General features: G+C 41.6%; 1 protein-coding gene across 10 annotated transcripts in view; it reads right to left on the reverse strand.

Annotated features, from left to right (window-relative positions):
• Positions 1-19,422, reverse strand: part of KMT2C (lysine methyltransferase 2C) — a 190,043-nt gene that overhangs the window by 17,351 nt on the left and 153,270 nt on the right. For 8 of the 10 annotated variants that reach the window (XM_021387086.1, XM_021387078.1, XM_021387082.1 and 5 more), the window contains 12 exons: positions 18,204-18,529; positions 15,488-17,307; positions 14,284-14,395; positions 13,386-13,464; positions 13,206-13,269; positions 10,111-10,343; positions 5,386-7,101; positions 4,176-4,388; positions 3,492-3,656; positions 2,127-2,268; positions 1,495-1,642; positions 525-703 (listed from right to left, as the gene is read on the reverse strand). In XM_021387086.1, the coding sequence (XP_021242761.1) occupies positions 525-703; positions 1,495-1,642; positions 2,127-2,268; positions 3,492-3,656; positions 4,176-4,388; positions 5,386-7,101; positions 10,111-10,343; positions 13,206-13,269; positions 13,386-13,464; positions 14,284-14,395; positions 15,488-17,307; positions 18,204-18,529 (5,197 nt within the window). The remainder of the gene's footprint in view (positions 1-524; positions 704-1,494; positions 1,643-2,126; positions 2,269-3,491; positions 3,657-4,175; positions 4,389-5,385; positions 7,102-10,110; positions 10,344-13,205; positions 13,270-13,385; positions 13,465-14,283; positions 14,396-15,487; positions 17,308-18,203; positions 18,530-19,422) is intronic. The other 2 variants (XM_021387079.1, XM_021387080.1) reach the window with 2 other exon arrangements.

Consider the following 19,422-nt stretch of genomic DNA (forward strand, 5'->3'; position numbering starts at 1 on the left):
CTGTTTCTAATCAGACTAATCAATACAGTTTCTAATCTTGGAGGGCGACCAAGATGATCAGGGGGCTGGAGCACCTCTCCTATGAGGAAAGGTTGAGGGAACTGGGCTTGTTTAGTTTGGAGAAGAGAAGGCTCTGAGGAGACCTCATTGTGGCCTTCCAATACTTGAAGGGAGCATACAAACAGGAGGGGGATCGATTGTTTGTGAGGGTGGATAGCGATAGGACAAGGGGGAATGGTTTTAAGCTGAGATAGGGGAGATTTAGGTTAGATATTAGGAGGAAGTTTGTCACTCAGAGGGTGGTGACACACTGGAACAGGTTGCCCAGGGAGGTTGTGGACGCCCCGTCCCTGGAGGCATTCAAGGCCAGGCTGGACGTGGCTCTGGGCAGCCTGGTCTAGTGGTTGGCGACCCTGCACTTGGCAGGGGGGTTGAGACTCGATGATCTTTGAGGTCCTTTTCAACCCAAGCCATTCTATGATTCTATGATTCTATGACAATCGTTCATTCTGCTGCAGTCTCACCTTTTCCAGTACTGCTAGGTAGGATGGGAATGATGGGAGATGGTACAGGTTCTGGGTTCTCCTCCTTTACAACTGACAAGTCTGGATACCTACTTATTTCCATTCCCACCACACTTTCAGGAGAGGAAGACGGAACAAAGCTGTCAGGAGTGTCCCTGTCCTCACAGTGATCTTGAACCCTGGAACAAAACCCAAAAAAGCTGTTTTGGAAATGGCCAAAAAACCTCTGTGAGCCAGTAATATAAATCATGACAGGAGCTATCATGCTACTCGTTCCATACATTCTCGTATGGAATGTAATTAGGTGGTAGGTACTAAGTCTGGCTAATACCCCACTGCACAAGATGAGTTACTGGGAAAGACATGTAAAGGAAAAGAGAGGCAATGGCAATGCCCTGGCTCTTTTACAGAACTCTGTTCCCCATGGTTCCATGCACGTGAGTAAAAATCAGTATTTAATACTTAAAATGTTCTGGTTTAACCGAATTCACTTGTCCATTCCTTCCTCATACAACCAAATTTAGCTAGGTAGGTGAAAGGGAGGAAAAAGGCAAGATCTTTGTGGGGAGGCTCGTGTTCTAGCAGGAATTTCTCATGGCAGCAGGAACTGTTAGCACCAGCAGGGGAGTTTTCAGGCTGTCTGACACTTGCACCATACTGCTGTCATCACTACGTTCCTTCAGGAAAAATAGTTTTCTTTCACATTTAATAGAGCAAGGTAAAGGATTCTTGGTAGCTGAACAGGATACTGAGTCTAACAATGGCAGAAGTCCCCGTTTTCACTTTGCTGCTCTCTCACATGTGGAATGCTAAGAGTTAACTGGAGCTAATGATTCTGCTGTGTTCTCTGCACTGTGTGGCCACGCACAACGGATCTTGTTTCTTCACACCTTCACAGTCTCATCTCCTTACTGAAAGATCACAGAATCTGTTCCACATATGGTATTTAAAGATGTCAGGGAAAACCTACCTTAACTCCTCCTGATTGTTGTGAGGTGGTGTTGGAAGGGAAGCAGGAACATCCACAGTTTTAGGGCCCTGAGCCATTGCTCTTGCTAATAAATCATCTTGTGGTCTGAAAGGCAACTGGAACTGCTTTGGTCCCAGAGCTTTGGTAACTAAAATCAGAGAAACACAGCACAATGAAACATCTGTACAGCTCTCCTTATTGATTTTCATTCTGGGAACCATGCTGGTGGCTCCAGATACAACCAAAGCATTAACAGCAGATGGTAACACTGCTTTCATCCACTTGTAGTTCAGAAATTTTTGCCTGTTCATGATTTATCCCCACACTTTAAAAAAAAAAAAGGCTAGAAATTTGTAGTGGACATTACAAAGTTGACTTTGAACTTTTCCATTTCTTAAGAGTGCTTCGAGCTCCCAACATGTTTTCAAAAGGGAAAGGAAAAAGCTTATCAGTTGACATGACACTGGGGTAAAACAAAACTGGGTAATGGTGATTACAACCTTAAAAAGAAGCTGGGCATACTGCTCGTGTAAAAGAAAACTACAGCACCTGAGAAACATGGCAGCTATCTATTTTGTAGTTTGCTACAAAGTTGACTCAGCTATAAGGTAAACAATATGCATTAGCCTTACCATCATGGCCTCCCAACATACCAGCCTTGCCAGCAAGCTCTTCGGTGGTTGCAAAGCCATTTACCAACTTCTGGCATGCCACAGGAGGGGGTGTGGGTGGAAGAGAGGCTGGGGGCGTTGGAGGATTGCTCAGGTTGTTCTGCTGCAGGAGAGTAAAGAACTGTACGTTAGCCACGAAGCACAGCATGAAAACTTGTTGTGTTCTACTACTAGATACTGTAACCCACTCCCTTATTATTACATGCAGAGGTACCTCTGATAGTGACAGTTAATTTGGAAATATGCGACTAAACACGTGGAAGTTACCTGCTATAAAAGACACAGCGTTTTCTTTCTATCAATGATACCATCAGAGAAATAAAATTTCCATGAGAAGTGTATTTTCCTGATAGAATGTACAGCTAAATTATTTACACAGAAGCATCAAGAGCATTTCTAGGAACTCCCTGGGAGCCTCAACAAGTTCCTACAGTTTAAGTAAAGATCTGATCTAAAGATTGAGAGAGCAATTCCGCGGTGACTCTCCATCACAAGAAATAAATTATCTTAACCATTTTTCACTAAAAAGGAAGTTTCCTCCCATTAGTACAGGACGAGCTTCCACTGAAGTAGTTACCATGGAGAAGCTTACTTTGCAAGTTCATACTCCAAGCTATTTCTCGCTAGCTTACTTAATTGTCCATATTTTAAACCAAAATTAAGTACAAATTTCAATATCTACTCTTGTTGCAGACATGCATACAAAGCTAGGAAGTATTATCACTTTTGAACACAGCTGCCATATCTGCCAGGTCCCCTTCTCAGCATAGAGTAACCATTCTCAGGCTGGAGTAAATAAACACCCAGTATCAGATCTGATTCTCTGTCTGCTCTCTTGCTGCTATCCCAGTATGGCCATTCTGATCTCAGACTGAGTTTTCAATTCTGTGGATTATTTGCTCATCAGTAAACACCCTTTTAAAATTTTTTTTTACTCAGAGTTTTTAGTTAGAGCTTAGCAGACAAATGAGAAAAGTCTATTTCCCATTTAATTCACATTAAGAAATGCTTTAGTGCTTTCAATGACTTTGCAGAGTACTGGGAATTCAGCCTTTTCTGCTCCATAAATCTGTAATTATGATTTTCACTATTTAGCATCCATTTGTAAGTGGAATACTTGCACATTTGAACCTGTTTACAACAGTTTCTGGAACTGATTTCAACTTTCAATCAAAACAATGCCTGTTTCAACACCGATCAGTCTATCTAGTCTAACAACAGGAGATGATTTTCTTCTGGCTGCACTAATCTAACCAACTCGCAGCAATAACTTAGTGAACTTTTCTCTCAGGGAGCCCACAGCAGAATTCCAGATTGAAGCTGTACCTTGTATATGAGCTGGGAGTAGTAATCTGAAGCCCCATCAAGGGTAGCGCTACCAAAACTTCCTACAAGTCGATTTCCAGCATTTAGCTGGCCACTGCCATAGGGAAGAAAGTGTGCAAAGCTCACTCCAATTATTGGTTCCATCAAAGGTAGGAGAGAAAGCTGCTACATTGAAGGTAAAGAAAAAAGGTAGAAATTAGTCTAACTATAAAACAGAAGCATCACAGACATCCAGTCGTTAGTAGTTTCTATTATTTTAAGAGAATTTACCCACTATCAGACAATTGTAACAAACTCTGGCCCCTCTCCTTTGTCAGTAATCAACCAACCATGGATTGGTTCAGGTTGGAAACGACCTTTGAGACCATCTAGTTCCAGCCCCCCCTGTCAGATGGTCCCCAGCCCAGGGGAGCCACAGCTCCCAGCTCTCTGGCAGCTCAGCAAGGGCAGCTGCCAAAGCAGGCAGGAATTCTATGGCTTTGAGACTGCTGAACGCGTGCCATGTCAGTAGATCTTCCAAACTGAAATAAAACCAAGCCTTGCAATGTTCTACTTTTGTAGAAGATATAATTTTCTCCTCCCTGTACTCAAAATTCAGCATCATTACCCATTTGGTTTTCATGATGAGAAACCCACTCTTTTGAAGTGTCCCCTTGATGAGCTATCCAGTGTCTGTATACCTACTTGTTTGAGATGGATGAAGGTATCAGCGTTAGGGTATATAGCTTGTTTTTCTTCCTCCTCTTTTTTCCTTTTCTTGGACCGAGGAGCTGCCTTCTCTCCTGTCCTCTGAGTTCGCTTATTTCTCTGTTTCTTGGTTTCATGTCCCACATCTGCTCTCTGAAGCTGGCTGTTACTGCACCCAAATGCACCTTGCATCTGGTTTCCTGCAGTTTGCTGGCAGTAAAAAAGGAAGCGAAGCAGAATTTTTGACATTATAATAGACAGTCCATTCAAATTTACTGCACGGTGAGAGAACACACGCAGTGTAGTGTATTATATACCTCACTGATAACAAAGCACATTTATGGTTTGTTTACTTCACTGTATCACTGGCAACTGTAACTGTTGCACTGTCCCTGCACACAGAATTGTGACTTACCACTAACACCGCTGACATCTGAAATCACCATTAAAGCTCACAGAGCAGAAATACTTTCTTTTCAACACCCACTAAAATAAAGTTACAAGGGCATGCAGCCTTGGAGATTTTCATGAGGGCATAATGAAAGGAAAACTTGGTTACAGAAAAAAAGGCATAAGTTAATATTATTAGTACAAATGTATTTGGAGGTCAGAAACAGAAACAGTACTGTGAATCAGTTCTTGTCTGTACCCTGGTCTGCACTAAAACACAGCTAGCACAGATTTGCAAAGCCCTTCTTGATATAAAAGGACAGTTGTGTAAAAACAATCAGAATGGGACCTGGCAATGCAGCAGGTGGTGTCAAGCCAAAAGAAGGTCTAGTTTCTTCTTCCCAATTATTATTCTAAACGGCTCTGCACAAGCCCTGACACAAGGACTCACAGCTATTCCTGTCGTACATTTCCCCAAGTTACCTGCTGCTCACAATTATGTTTAGCAGTTTTTATTCATTTTGAACGGATTTACATCTTATTTCAAGGATGTGTTTAGAGTTGGGAGACTAATAAAACAAAAGTGTAGAGACTGAAGGCTACAATAAAATAATTGAAGTATACGAAGTCTCAAGTGTATCCTACCTCCATAGAAAGCAATTTTTCTAGTTGCCTTTAAATGCCTTATAAATTATTAAATCATATAATGCCATTAACACAAAGAATTAATGCCTCCTTCAATTAAAAATAATTAGAGAGAAAAAACAGCCTCCGAGTGTTGGTAACCGTTGCACAACAAAAGCAGTAAGAGGCTCACCATTCCTTCAGCTGGATTCTGCTTCTCTGTCAACTTCTTATCTCCAGCAGCCTCTTCTTCTGTTCGACAGCTACTCTCTGATTTCTGGTTCAGAAGAGATGAGGATTTCTTGTTTTTAAGCAGGTGCTTGAGCAACTCATTCCCTGATTCCCCTTTGGCTGCCGGAATGCTAGCTGGCTGTGCTGGGCTCTGAGCTGAAGAGGGAGGCTGTGATGAGACCTTATCTTCTTCCACCTTAATAGCGCTTTGATTTTCTGTTTTAGGCTCAGCTTGACCTGAGCACTGATCGGTTTCTGCCTTTTCTAGTTTAACTTCTTGAATGCCAGTAGGTGTGTCTGGTTTGGCCTTGTCGGTCTCTGTACTCACACCTGGCTGTTTCGGTGGCAAGCTGCTGCTGGGCAGCTGACATTCCAGTTCTGGAGAGGTCTGGCTCTCTGCTGCATTAGATGTTGATGGACCCGTTACCTCCACTGACTCTTGTTCATCTTGATGACGAGGCAGTTCACTGGGGGTGTTAACTGTGGGGGTGGAGGTAGAATCAGAAATGGTCGGAGTTGATGGTGCAGTTATGTCCGAATGCGGAGTCGATGGGGCTTTGATCGACTCGGCATCATCATCCTTTTTCTTTTTTCGTGTCCTTTTCTTTTTCCCTTTCTCTTCTGGAATTATGTCAGAATACAGCTGTATGAGGGACTGGCTGGACCCAGGGAAGTTTGCTCCCTGGGGCACGCTAGTGTCCGAACCACACGGGGCACCACTGCTCAGTGCTGCGGATGAAGGAACTGTAGATGAAGGTGCAGCAGGAGCAAATGGAGGCCTGACCTGGTTCTGCGTAAAGGTGGCCCCAGGAAGATTCCCGTGAGCTTGTTTTACATTATGGAAATTAGAGGATCCACCTGGAACAGCAGGTGCATCAGGTCCAAAAGTTGTAGGTCCCACTGGCCTCCGCTCATTGCTCTGCATGAAATTCGTGGCAGGAGGCGAGTTCACAGGACCCTGTTGCAGCATCTGTCCCATTTGTTGCTGCTGATGCTGTGGAGACTGCTGAAGAGGACGCGGGGTTTGTATGAAATCACAAGGTAGGTCGGAGTTAAAGAAAGGTATCTGAGACAAGGATGCTCTGTTATTTAATTCAGACCCTATCATGCCGTGCTGTTCCAGTTCCATTCTCTGCTGTAAAGCCCTCTGTCGGTCCACCTCCTGCATAAGCTGAATGCGCTGCCGTTCCTGTTGCTCCCGTAAACGCTCCTTTCTTTCTCTCTCTTGGAAACTTTCACTAAAAGGGTTGTTGTCATCAAACTCCACCCTCGGTGGTGGCCCTGACTGTGCAGCTGCATTTGGACCAGGCACGGGAGCCGGTGTACCGGGAGTAATTGGCAGAGGTGTCATTGGAGGCTGCATCCTTGCTGGATTAATGGAAATATGACCTGCGGGGGGATTTGTGGATTGCCAACCAGAAATACTGGGCATTCTGGTTGGGTTGGTCTGCCCCGGGATCACCACGGGATGCTGCTGATGCTGGAGCTGTTGTGCCACCATGGGGAAGTTCTGCTGATTCATTGCTGGTGATGCTCCTGCTGGAACCATTGGTGGCTGAGCCTGGACTCCTGGCATTATAGCATGGGGTGCCATTCCACACTGCTGCTGCTGCTGCTGCTGCTGCTTGATTCGATATTCCTCAATTAGTTCTGCATGTTCTTTCTGTTGCTTTCGAATCTGTAAATTAAAGAAGTCATTACTCATCTTTGACACACACTGACTGTAAAGGATCAGAAAAAAAGGATCAGTAGAAAATGAAGCTTGTGTGAAAACAGCACTTCTGTGCTGTCTTATTTTCTCTCCCTTTCTAAGGTTAAATGCCTCTTTTTTCGATTAGGAATAACACCCATTCCAAAATTTTAGAAAAAAGTAACGGTGCCTGATAGTTCTAACTGTATACCAAGATTGCACTGTGCTAGATAACATTAAAACCTAAAATCAAAGCGATCTTTGTACAGATCTTATCTATGTCACAATAGCTGGGAACAGACAGGAAAAAGGAAGCTGTGAGATAGATGATATTCACACATCAATGTACATTTTTTTTAAAGATACAGCTGAAAAGAAAAAGCTTGCAGGAAAACAGTGAGGCAAATTCCCATTTACTCATAGGCAGAACCCCATACATCACACAGCAGAGGAAAAAGACAACTGCTGCTTGAACAAATATTATTTTAGGATGAAAATAAACTGGACTCAGATGCAGGAAGTTAAGTCCAGTGATTTATTTTTAAGGCAAATGAGAGAAGCCAATGAAAGGATAGGATGGAGTCAGCAGGATAACAGAGAGTACTTTGGAAACACAATAGATACCTAACTACGCTGCTCTCTAAGAAATTGAAAGGGCTTGCAATCCCCTGGTTAGTGATGTATAGACTGTGGAACCTCCCTCTCTCCCCTACTTCTCTTTGTTAGATTACGACTTCTCCAGCTTCCATTTGCTGTCTGTACTGATAGGAAAAGTCCATAACATAACTAAAAATGGGGCAAGAGAGAAACTACAAAGCTCCGGACAACAGAGATATTACAGGACGCAATACAGAACGCAGGGCAGATGAAGCCCCAAAGGCTATTTAATAGAGTGATCCCAGGTCCAAGACGACTTATGAGTTCTAGTTTGGCACTGATACTGCCAGATAAACTGTGCCATTGCATAAAGCCACCAAGTGGATCCATCTGCACCGCACAGCACAGTGCCCCAGGACTTTTCAGTCGGTACGCTGCCATAACTGCGTCAGCTCTGTTTGATTACACAAGGAGGCATCCAAACCACTAGGCTTGGATATGCAGTGCTGATGAGTCCTGTGACTGTACCTGGAGGTAGATGAGACCTCACAGGGCCAGTACCTGTGCAGACCAACCTAGTGATTTTCCCTGAGCAGCGGAGAATGATGTAGAGCTTATTAGCACAGGCACGGTGCCACACCAAAGCGGTTAAGCTGCCCTAGCCATAGAAACAACATGGTTGTGTCTGCATGGCTCTGTGCCTGAGCTAATAACCCTGTCAGACATAAGCTCACATTGCACTGAGTCAGCTCCAGTTTCTCTGTGCCTGTGACCAGCTCCAAAAATTCACAGGGATTCGAGAGTTTTCTCTATACATGCATATAGCCTATCCTTTTTGAAAAAATAACAGAAGCTTGATTCCACAAAAAGGGGTTTGATCTGATTTTAAAGAGTGATAGATTGCTTTAAATACAAAATCCTTGAAAAATACACTTTAGTGAAAACTTACTTAATAATTTCTATCCAGGTGTATAAGAAAGTGCTGCTTATGATCTGGATGACTGGTCTGCATCAGTGCTTTAGCCTGATTTACAAATAGCCTTAATTACAAGGCACTAAAGGAACCTGCCAGCAATGCCATTGTCAGCCGTTACTCTGACATAACCCCACTGTAAGAATAGACTGAAGTATATTTGATAGAGATGGCTAAAGTTAGTATTTTTGCATTTATTCTACTTATTATTCATTGCAGAAGAAAAAGAAAGGAGGAAACGACGGACATCATTATCTGCATCATCCTTCTCCTGCATAGTGAAGACAAGCCAACACATACTCTATCCAATGCATGCTCTGCCTTGAGGCAACAGAGGAGCAAGAACTTGGGAGTCAGGTATCACTTAGGACTCCACTCCAAGCAGCTGCTGCCAATTTTTTACCTCATATTAATAAAAGGTAAGTCTAAAGTGTTTTAGTGTTTGGCAGGACTACTTGTTCCTGACTGACAACGAAAAGATTCCCCACCTGTACAGTAAGGAAACGCTGTGCCAGATAATTTCTAAATGATGACTTGAGGAGAATAGCTTTTAGTACTGTTGGCCAAACCATTGATATATCAAAGTAATTGCAGGCTTAACTTTAGTCTCATTTACTATAATTACAGTTACAAGATGCAGCAAGTGAAATTCCAAATGAATATAAAGAAAGAAAGAAAAAAAAAAACACAGTGAAAGTGGTTACACATTGGAACAGGGCTCCAGAGAGGCTGGGAAACCTCTGCCTTTGAAGAATTATCAAAACTTGATTGATGTGGCCCTGAGCAATCTGATCTAACCATGAAGCTAGTTCTCCATCCATCAGGAGACTTAACCAGATTATCTCCAGATATCCCTTTCACCTTTGCTATTCCAGGATACAGTAGCAGACAATACACTAATGATTAGTACCTAAAAATGAGACAGATGATAAAACCACACTAACATTAAAAATGTAATGAAGAGAGATTTTCAAAGAGTAACATTTAATAGGCATATTTCCAAGAGGTACTGATTACATTAAGACATCTGAAAAAAGTCAGAGTTAGGAAATTCATTCCGTCTTGAAACAGAGCCTTACAATGCTTAGACTTTCCTCCTTTGCAGTCTAAATCTTTCATTTATGTTTTTCTTGGTTCTAGGAACTCTGTTGTAAATCATTTTGCTAAAATATTCTCCTCTTCCCAAACTTCTAAAACAGCTTCTGGTCATAGGTTTTGCTGTAGTACATTCTCCTACAACTCCATTGCCATTGGTGATCCAGAGTAATGCAGCTACGCACATGATGTATGATACAGAATAGCTCCCTTCACATAACCTCCACTGGATTTAAGCATTTCAACTCATGTTTTAGCAGACCTAAAGAAAAGAGTCATACCAGTACAACAGCTCAGTACTAAGGCGATCGGTTTGGTTTCCTGGTAGTTACCTGTTCGAGCTGTTTTTGGACCATACTTTGCTGCTCCGTAACGTGCTTGAGCTGCTCTGCATCCTCCTCCGGGAACTCACGGCCAGCTTTTTTGGCCGTACGCTGTTTTGCTGAGAGTGCTTTTTTTGATTTTCTGTGCGCTCCAATTTGCTCCTCAAGGTACTTCTGTTGCATTTGAAGAAGCTGTTGTGTTTCTTGCAGCCATTCCTCATACTGCTTTCTTTGTGAATCATCTAGGAGACAAGGGAAATAACACAATATGATCTCATCGTACTTTTTAGAGATGGAAGTTTAAAAGTCACGTCCCCCTCTTATTTTACAAAGCTGCTGGTCAAGTTCAGCCAAATTTGACAGAGGAGTTGAGATCTCAAGAGATACTAAGCTCTTGGAATGATCTGTGTAAAGGAGACAGGGAATCAAAGGACTGCCCTTAGTGGGTAAGCAGTTTTAACTTAGTCCCTTAATTTTGAGAGACACCACCCACTATCTGGACAGTACGTGTACACATGCTGGCCAGCGAGCAAATCCAGCTTTGAAATCAGCTGCAGAGCCTGGTAGAACCCTGCCTGCCACAGGAAAGGGCACGTGGAAGGCCTGGGGAAGGACTCGGGTAGAGGGAAAGAGATTAGGGAACAAGAACATGAATTTAAATGAAATATGGTCTAATTATTTCTGATGCTTGCAGAGGAGTTTGGTACACTCAGAAATAATAACAAAAATAGATTTAAGAAAGAAAATGAACATCAAAAACATTCATCATCAATTCATGAAATGTAAGAAAGATGGTATATGGGACTGGAAACGCGCCGAGACCTGCTTTATACTTCAAAATTAAATCCTAATCAATCACTGATTGAAGAGGGCAAGACAATTTGAACTGAACTGGAATAGCTAAGCAGTAAGGGAGAGTTACACGTTATTTAACCGACAGTGAAAAGTGCAATGAAACCCTCCACAACAACATCCCCATCACACCACGCTCCCCACTTCTAGAAACAATCGTGTGAGGGAGCAGAGAAAAGCATTCTCCACTAGCAGAGAAAGACACACTCCACTGTAGACACAAAACAGAAAGTGGATAAAACATTACCCACTTTCAGCTGAGATCAACTTCCAGCCACTACTGATCATAGAAACTAGAGTACGAATCCAAAGGGAACGCACCAATTTATATTCTGGAGTGTAACACATCACTTATTTCTAATCACAGATGGCATAAGCTTCACTTCTTTTGACAGAAATTTTGAAAGATCGTTAGGAATGGAAAAGGTATTGGGGCAGGCTGATTTGTTTTTAGAAATGTCTGAAAATCTGGGCTATACGACATACATCTGACTAATCATTTATTATGAATTATAATAGAAGGAATGAAAATACATCTACCCTACGATGTAAGTTACTGCAAGAAAACAAACCCAAAAACCCTAAGGATTTTTTTACATCTTGTTTCCATTGTAAAAATAACTTTCTCTTTGACCATCAGCACGGTGCCTTCAGCATCAGTGCCTCTTCCTCCCCACAAACAACCATACTCTCATAGACTGTGACTGTGACGTTACTCATTTTCCAAATGAGAAACACTGATCTGCTAGGAGCAATCCATTGCTCTCATATATTTTTCTGGAGGCAAAACAATCATGTCCAATAACACACTTCATTGGCACTAAGCCCAGAAAGCGAGACACAAGGTTTGGTGACAGTATCATTTGTCTTGTGATCACACTGTGGCACTGAACTGGATCATCAGGAACAAGGCATGGAATTTTCCTGGTGAGGAACGTTTATCTCGTATAAAGAATAAAGATATCCATACAACAGTATGATTTCAGTACAACCCCCTTTTCCTTGTGCTCCAGTCCCTACCACATTCCTCTTTCACAGTCGTTGCAGTAGAAACAGTCACTGAACCTAACAGCTCAACCGAATCGATTCACAGAGCTATCTACAGCCTCAAGGGGCACTAATTCTTTCAGTGATATATTCTGTGAAACTAATCACGTAACCCGAAGGGACAACTGAGTGGAAATGATGGAGAGTAACTGCAGATGGAAAGTACTGAAATATTAACAAGGTCCAGGTAAGAATAACTACCGATGAAATGAAGAACAGATTTTCTCAACTGCTCAGAACCACCACCCCCAACCTGAGCCAGGCTACTGCTGAGTCCCATTTAGAATCTCACCAGAAATTAACACAGAAAATATTACTAAAGCTTCTCATTTAATATTGCAGATTCTGTTTCTGGAAAAGGTGAATGTGTTTGCTTCTGTTTCTTATTCATAAATACCAAGTAAAGCTTTTGTAGTAATGCTTCTTCGTACACGGTCTTCCTCTCCCAGCATACGCTCAGTTTTAATTCCTGCTAATCATTCTCCTTCTCATCACAGAGACAAGGACTTGCAACTGATCAAGGGCAAGCAGAAGTAAAAAAGCAACACACTAGAGCTATATAATTCTACTTTTGGCAACTACAGTTCCCAGTCAATTCGCCTAATTAAAGCTTGGAAAGCTTTTATTGGTATTTTTAAAATGACAGTGATGTTGCAAAAACCTTTTTGCTTTTTAAATAAAAAATAACCCATCAATACAGATTCTTGTTCTCACTGAGCTCCGAATACGAAAACTCAATAGAAGACTGGTTGCACAGAGAGGATGTGGATGCCCCATCCCTGGAGACACCCAGGGTCAGGCTGGATGGGGCTCTGAGCAGCTGATGGAGCTGTGGGTGCCCCTGTTCACTGGAGGGGGGTTGGATCAGATGGCCTTTAAGGGCCCCTTCCAGCTCCAAAGATTCTATGATTCTATGACCTGATTTTTGAGGTAGCAGCCTGTCAGCTAAACACAATTACTACTCTCACACAAACACAAATAATGCTAATTAACTGTTCCTCCTGGCTCCCCTATTCGTAATGGTGCTTCTTCGAGGACAGTTTTCTAGAAAAAAATATAATTTATCATGCACTCCTTCATGAACTGGTACTGTAATGATGAAATGATACGATTTTAAAAGGATTAATTTTTAGAGAGAAATCAGTTCATGGACATTTTATTTAGAAAAGCGTGATAAAACAACAAACTGGTTGATGTGTACTTACTGACAAAGCCAGGACCAAAATTAGGAGGATTAGGTCTAGAAATCTGAGGTGTCAAACTTCCATCCTAGAAATTCCAGAAAAATATACAGAGAAGGAAATTAAATAATGATTCAGTTATAACAAAATCTAGTTATCATTATTAAAGACTTCTGCAGTAAACTCCATGTCAAGTTGTACTACCTGTGCAATCGCCTGCTGCATATGATTTTGGCCTTCGCTGGCCTGAGCCCCAGGCACCGGCTGACCCATAAAAGGAAACCTATTGATACACAGACACAAAATGAAATTGCAACTTTTAAAACTGGTGGGTATTTTGAGGAAGAGAGCATTCTGTATTACACTGCACTTAAACAAAGCATGCAAATATTTATAGGCTTTAACTTCTGTAACTTTTTCAAAATCTGCAGCATTTTATTTCCTTTTTGAACCCGTAATACGTTGCCCTTGGTTTATACTATTGCATTTTACACTCTTCAGAGAGCTGAACTCCACATGACACACCGTGCTGAAACAGCGAAGGCACACAGAAGAAAATGTCTGAGTTTAAAATATTGTAACGTAAAGGAGAAAAGGAACACTGCCTTTAGATCTCACAGTGCACAACAGACACCGCAGTAGGGGTAGATGAATTTGACTCAGAAGCAGTTTTAAACAAATGCCTGCAGTATTCCAAGAATCCCTCTTTACAGAGCAAAACCAAACACAGTTCTGAAGGCCTCAGCCTATGATGACAATTGAGAAGGAAACATTTTCCATGTAAAGGTGATAGAGCATGGATTTAAAACAAACAAACAAAAAAAAACATTTTCATTACATCAAGAAAGAGCAAGATAAACCAGTGAACATAAGCTATTCAATTAGTATCTGTGCAGCTGGAAAATTCTGCTATTGAAGTTATCCAGATTAGGTTGCAATAATATAAAATTCTGGAAGCTATAATAAATAACTTGGGGTAGAGTATTATCTTACTATGTTCAAATAGACCTTACAAACACCTTTACTAAGCCATGCCGTCCACAGCTCTACTATGCCCCTTTATATTTAGCAGCCCTGAAGAAGGTATTCAAGCATTGCCTACCTGTTCATAACCATTGGTGGCATCCCCATGTTGCTCTGAGCCATGACTTTATTGATCCCCTTGAGAGCTACCATTTTTGCTTTCATTATAGGATCAGTAATCGCATCAAAATCTAGAAAAGACAGACAGTGCAACTGAATTATATAACAAAATGTTGCAAGTTATTAATTGGAACTGACTTATTTATATCTCGTTCATACATAAATCATCAGCAAAACAACTCAACTGCATTACTATTTCAAATTACTTGTCCTCTTCATTTTGAATTTCATGGCTAATATGTTGTTTCATATACCCCCCAAGGCAAGTTAATCTGGCTGTAACTCTTGTTTTCAGCCATAACACACGAAGGAAAGCAGATCAGGTTGAGAAGGGCTCTAGAATAAATTTGGTCTATGAGCCAACAGATCATAAATTCTATTTATAGTTCAAAGAATCATGCGGAGCAGTTGTTTCTCAGTTCAATTGGCAAAACTGACACACCATCACAAAGATGCTAAGCAAACCTGTTCAGCCACTCTGCTATTATTGGTAGAACTACAGGCAGAAAAGCACGTGGCAGATGCCCCAGTCAGCATCTGAAAAGACCCATAAGCATGAAAACCATGCTCTCTCCTGCCATCTCTCCTGTTAGTTGCCCCAGTAGAGCTGGACAAACAGGACTGACCAACAGCCCTATATCCTATGAGGGAGTACAGAACTGGTGAGGTTGGAAGGGACCTTTGGAAGCCATCTTAGCCATCGAGGATGGCTTGACTACATTCGATGATCTCTGTGAGACACCCTGAACACTGCCAAAAAAAAAAAGTGTAGTAAAACAGCCTCAAACAGAAAATTAGGATACTGGGTATCCAAAGGTCAGCTATTGCATTTGATCACTTAATTTTGCTTACAAAGGGTACACTTAATGCCGTATCACATATGAAGTGACAAGAGCTGGTAACGGATAAATTAGCATTAACACAGTGTTACCCTAATCCTGGTAAACTCAGTATGAGCTCTGCAAAGGTTCAGCACTTCACCTACATTTTCAATTTCCAGACTTCCATTATACCTACTACTCAGGTTGCTTTTTTTTTGCTATGCCATCTTCATATTCCAAATACCTACCAGCTTCATTCAGTGCTAAAGAATGTTTAACTATTTAATTTTGACTCTTTACATAACAAACCAGAACACAAGACACGAACAGGTCACCACATACCAATATTGGGGAAAAAAGGCTCTGAACGTTGGCGAATCATGGCTTGCATCTGCCGCTGCTGCTGCTGCTCCTGCCTTTCCTGATCCAAAAGATCCTGCAGAAGAAGTGGCTGTTCCTCTAGCAGTAATGGTCTCTCTCGATTTTGTTGCTGAGCTAATGGCTGTGGGAGCATTATCTGTTGGGGACCAGATATGCCACTAGGGCCAGGACGGCTTGTTACAGCCACAGTTTGATTAGAAGCCTGTCCTGTCCCAAAGTTATGATTAGCCGACTGACCCTGAATGAATCCTGGGTTTGGTGACCCTTGAGAAAAATTATGGTTTATTCGCGGAACCATGGTCAAATTGGAATTTAAAGTGTTTTCCAAGATCTGTCCACCAGGTGTCAGTAGTGTTTGTGGAATACCTGCTGCATGGTTCAGTTGCGTTGTTGGCAAAGACTGCGAGGGAGATGCTAGCGTCCTGGGCTCGGCGCTATCTGAGCTTTCATTAGCTAGCAAACTTGAGAGGACTGGTGTGGACCCAGAAATACTGCAGGAACTTACTGCTCCTTGAACAGGCACTGGAGCAGATCCCTGAGTATCTGGACTAGGCACAGTTGTTTCTTGACTGGGAACAGCAGTAGTTTTGTCAGGGAATTCTAGGTTAGCAGGCTGCACAGGAGCCTTTTCTCCGTCTTTTAACTCTGCTTCAGTAGCCTGTTGAGTACTTGTTGATTCTGCATTTCCATCACTTTTTTCACTTTCATTCTTCTTTTCCTCATGAGTGTTTGGGGAAAGTATTTCTGTTTTAATTTCATTTTCTGTTGTAGATTTCTTTGGCGAAGACAGGGTGTCAGGATGAGCAACAGTTCTATCCCCTTGCTCCTCTTTTGTTTCTTCTGTCTTGCCCTGGATATCCAGCTTGACATCAATGGGGACACTAAGATCTAGTTCTTCATTAAACATTCCTTTCTTATCCCCCACATCAAGGTCTGGGTCAGTGTATGCAATTATATCAAATTCCCCAGATCTCAGAAGGTCATCAAGGTGAGGATCATTGGTTTCCAAGTTATCTAAAGTGTCCAGTTCATCCCCTTTTCCATCCTCTGTGTCTAGATTCAAATTTTCCAGATCTTCATCGTCCAAATCCTTGACTTCAACCCCATCAAGGTCTTTCACATCCAAATCTTTCACAGCAGGATCATCAGGATCAAGCTTTTCTTCTAGACCATCACTCGACTGGTTGGGAATCTGCATATTTGCTGACTCATCGCTTGGTGCAGATGTAGGCAAAGACGGTCCTGGGAAAGCATCAGCTACTGGGGGATTGCTTAGAGAACGTATTACAAGTGCAGGTGGGTTGTCAGGGTTGATTTGATCTTGCTGGGGTTGTGCCATATGCTCCAATCCTGCTGACATCTGCAACTGGTTAGGCATACCTTGAGAATTATGTCTCAGTGGTTCTGCCTGTCTTGGGCCTGGAAATTCCTGCCTGGGAATAAACCCTGCATGTCGCTGATGTTGCACCGCTGGATCCATAATGTTTGTTGCAGAAGGATTAAAAGGCAGCCTCGGCCTCCCGTCAGGAGCCCTGTGACGTAACTCAATAAACGCCTGACCCAATATATTGTGCTGCTGAACCTGAATTCCCTGTGGAGGGAAATGCTGAGAGATCCCAGATGCACTGTTTATTTGTGGACTGTTCACTGGCCGAGGCATGTCAATAGACAGAGATCTTCTCAGCTGTGGTGGAACTCCAGTGCGTTGCATTGCCTGCTGAGGACTGAGGAAACGTTCCTGGCCTGACTGTGGGCCGTGCCCACCTCCTGGAAATCCAAATCTAAAATAAAGTACGAAAGATAAATTACCTTTTTTTTCAGGACTGCCCAGCCTGTCATACTTGACTACATAACTCTTCACCAAAATGCTTTCCATGATACATTCATTAAAATATTTAAATAAATATTTTGCTGATTATGCTTATATTTAAATGCGCTTCATGACTACAATAAAATAATTGCTTTAATTATGTTTAATAAACAACCTGTTTTAAATTGCAGTAATAAATGATAGAAAACTCTGTCATAGTAAGATCTGAGAAATAAACTACATATTAATTCAACGCAGTATGCTTAAAAAAATAATGTATGGATTTACTGAAATAAATTCAAAACATTGAAAACATTTATTCCCAAGACTACAATATATGTCAATATTAGTATTCATTGTAAAAATGGCACAGACAAAAGTCAATATTGAATTATACATTCCTTATAAAGCCAAACAGAAATATTACATTAATCTATTATTAAGACAGCATAGCTCAAATCAGACCTTTCTTTTTTAAAAAGTTGCCCTAAAACATTGGCTGACAGTGTCATTCAGCTCAAAGTAATTTCCACAAGCATTGCAGTTTCTCCATTTTTTATTTTGCACAAAATAATACAGTGCAAAGCAGTGTTACTAAGTGTAAAATCATAGAATCATAGAGTTAGCTAGGTTGGAAAAGACCTACAAGATCATCCAGTCCAACCAAGGACCAAAATACACATTCTAACGTTACAGATACTTACAGTAAAGCTTACTATACATAACAATCTCAGAACAACCACCAGCTCCAGCAGACCATTCAGATGATTTCTCATCTCAAAAAACCCCAAGCTCTGTATCTAACAATTCCTGTAAATTTAGAACTACCTCTTTAATAGCCCGGTTGTAAGAGACTGAGGAGCTTACCTAAGACCGTGAGGTCTCATCCCCATTGTGCTCATATCGCCTGGAAACTGGGGCCTATTGAACTGCCCATCACCAGGAAATGGCCCACGCTGATCTTTTGAGTACACTGTGAACCTTGGCCCACCTGGAGGGACAACAGAGGATCTAATATTCCCAGGATACGGAGGAGGAGGGCGGTTAAAAATTTGATTTAAGTTGTCTTGCTGCCAGTGCTGGAGAGGAGTTGCATGGGGAGGAGCTGCTGGATCCTGTAAGGCTTTTTCCTGACGAACTGCATTCTTCTTCTGCTGCTGTTGCTGTAGAATAATTTCACGTAATTTCTGTCGCTGTTTAAAAAAAAAATAAAAATCATCGTGCTTGACTTTGCAGCTGACGTATTTGGAAGTGTTATACTCTGCTGTGTTAAGCTTTTTGGAGGAAATAAATTCTTCAGTCATTACAGGAAAACATTATACTGCCACAATCACCTCGGAATTTAGGAGAGGGATTAGATAGTGCAAGATGATGGTAACACAATTTTTATCTCCAGGTCTCTTGTTAAAGTGTATAGCGTGAACCCATTTTGCCAACTAAGGTAGAAGCAACAAACTCTTTCCTCTATACTATTCTATTTACTATAGAATTTACTCTGACTTTGTGTGAGAAATATTGCCGATTTTTCCGCTAAATCCATTTCCCATTGCTCCTTCCAAACAGAAGACCAAGCAGCCTTCCACAAGTTGAACGTAATTCTATGTCTCAGTAAGGGCTGGTGCCAAGCATTCACTGATAAAAGCCTGGAGGGAATGTTCCTGCAGAAGAGCAGTGACCAACAGCAGAAATAACCTCAACATTTTTGCTGGCCATCTGAGAAGTTTCATGTCTAGTCTAAGATCACTGCCTACACCCTCCTTCTCAATCTGCGAACAAGTCACTGACAATCAGTTCTACAATTCATCTATTATAGCATTAACTGTCTACATAGAATTAATTGTCCTTTCAAGGTGTTTCTTTCTCATACTGTAGACAAAATCTTCAATGGCTTTGACAATGGCCTCACTTCCTTTTTGGATTTTGTCCAAACTCTTTTAAAATTCCTGATGTTATCATATTTCACATATGCATTATCCAGAGAACCAAATGAACATACAAAGCGAACAGAGAATTCTACATTATACATTTTTGTTTAATGTTAAAAAAAGTCTTCAAATATTTAACAAAAGTGGGGGAAAATACTACT

This window comes from Numida meleagris, chromosome 2 (assembly GCF_002078875.1).
Source record: "Numida meleagris isolate 19003 breed g44 Domestic line chromosome 2, NumMel1.0, whole genome shotgun sequence".
Lineage (NCBI taxonomy): Eukaryota > Metazoa > Chordata > Aves > Galliformes > Numididae > Numida > Numida meleagris.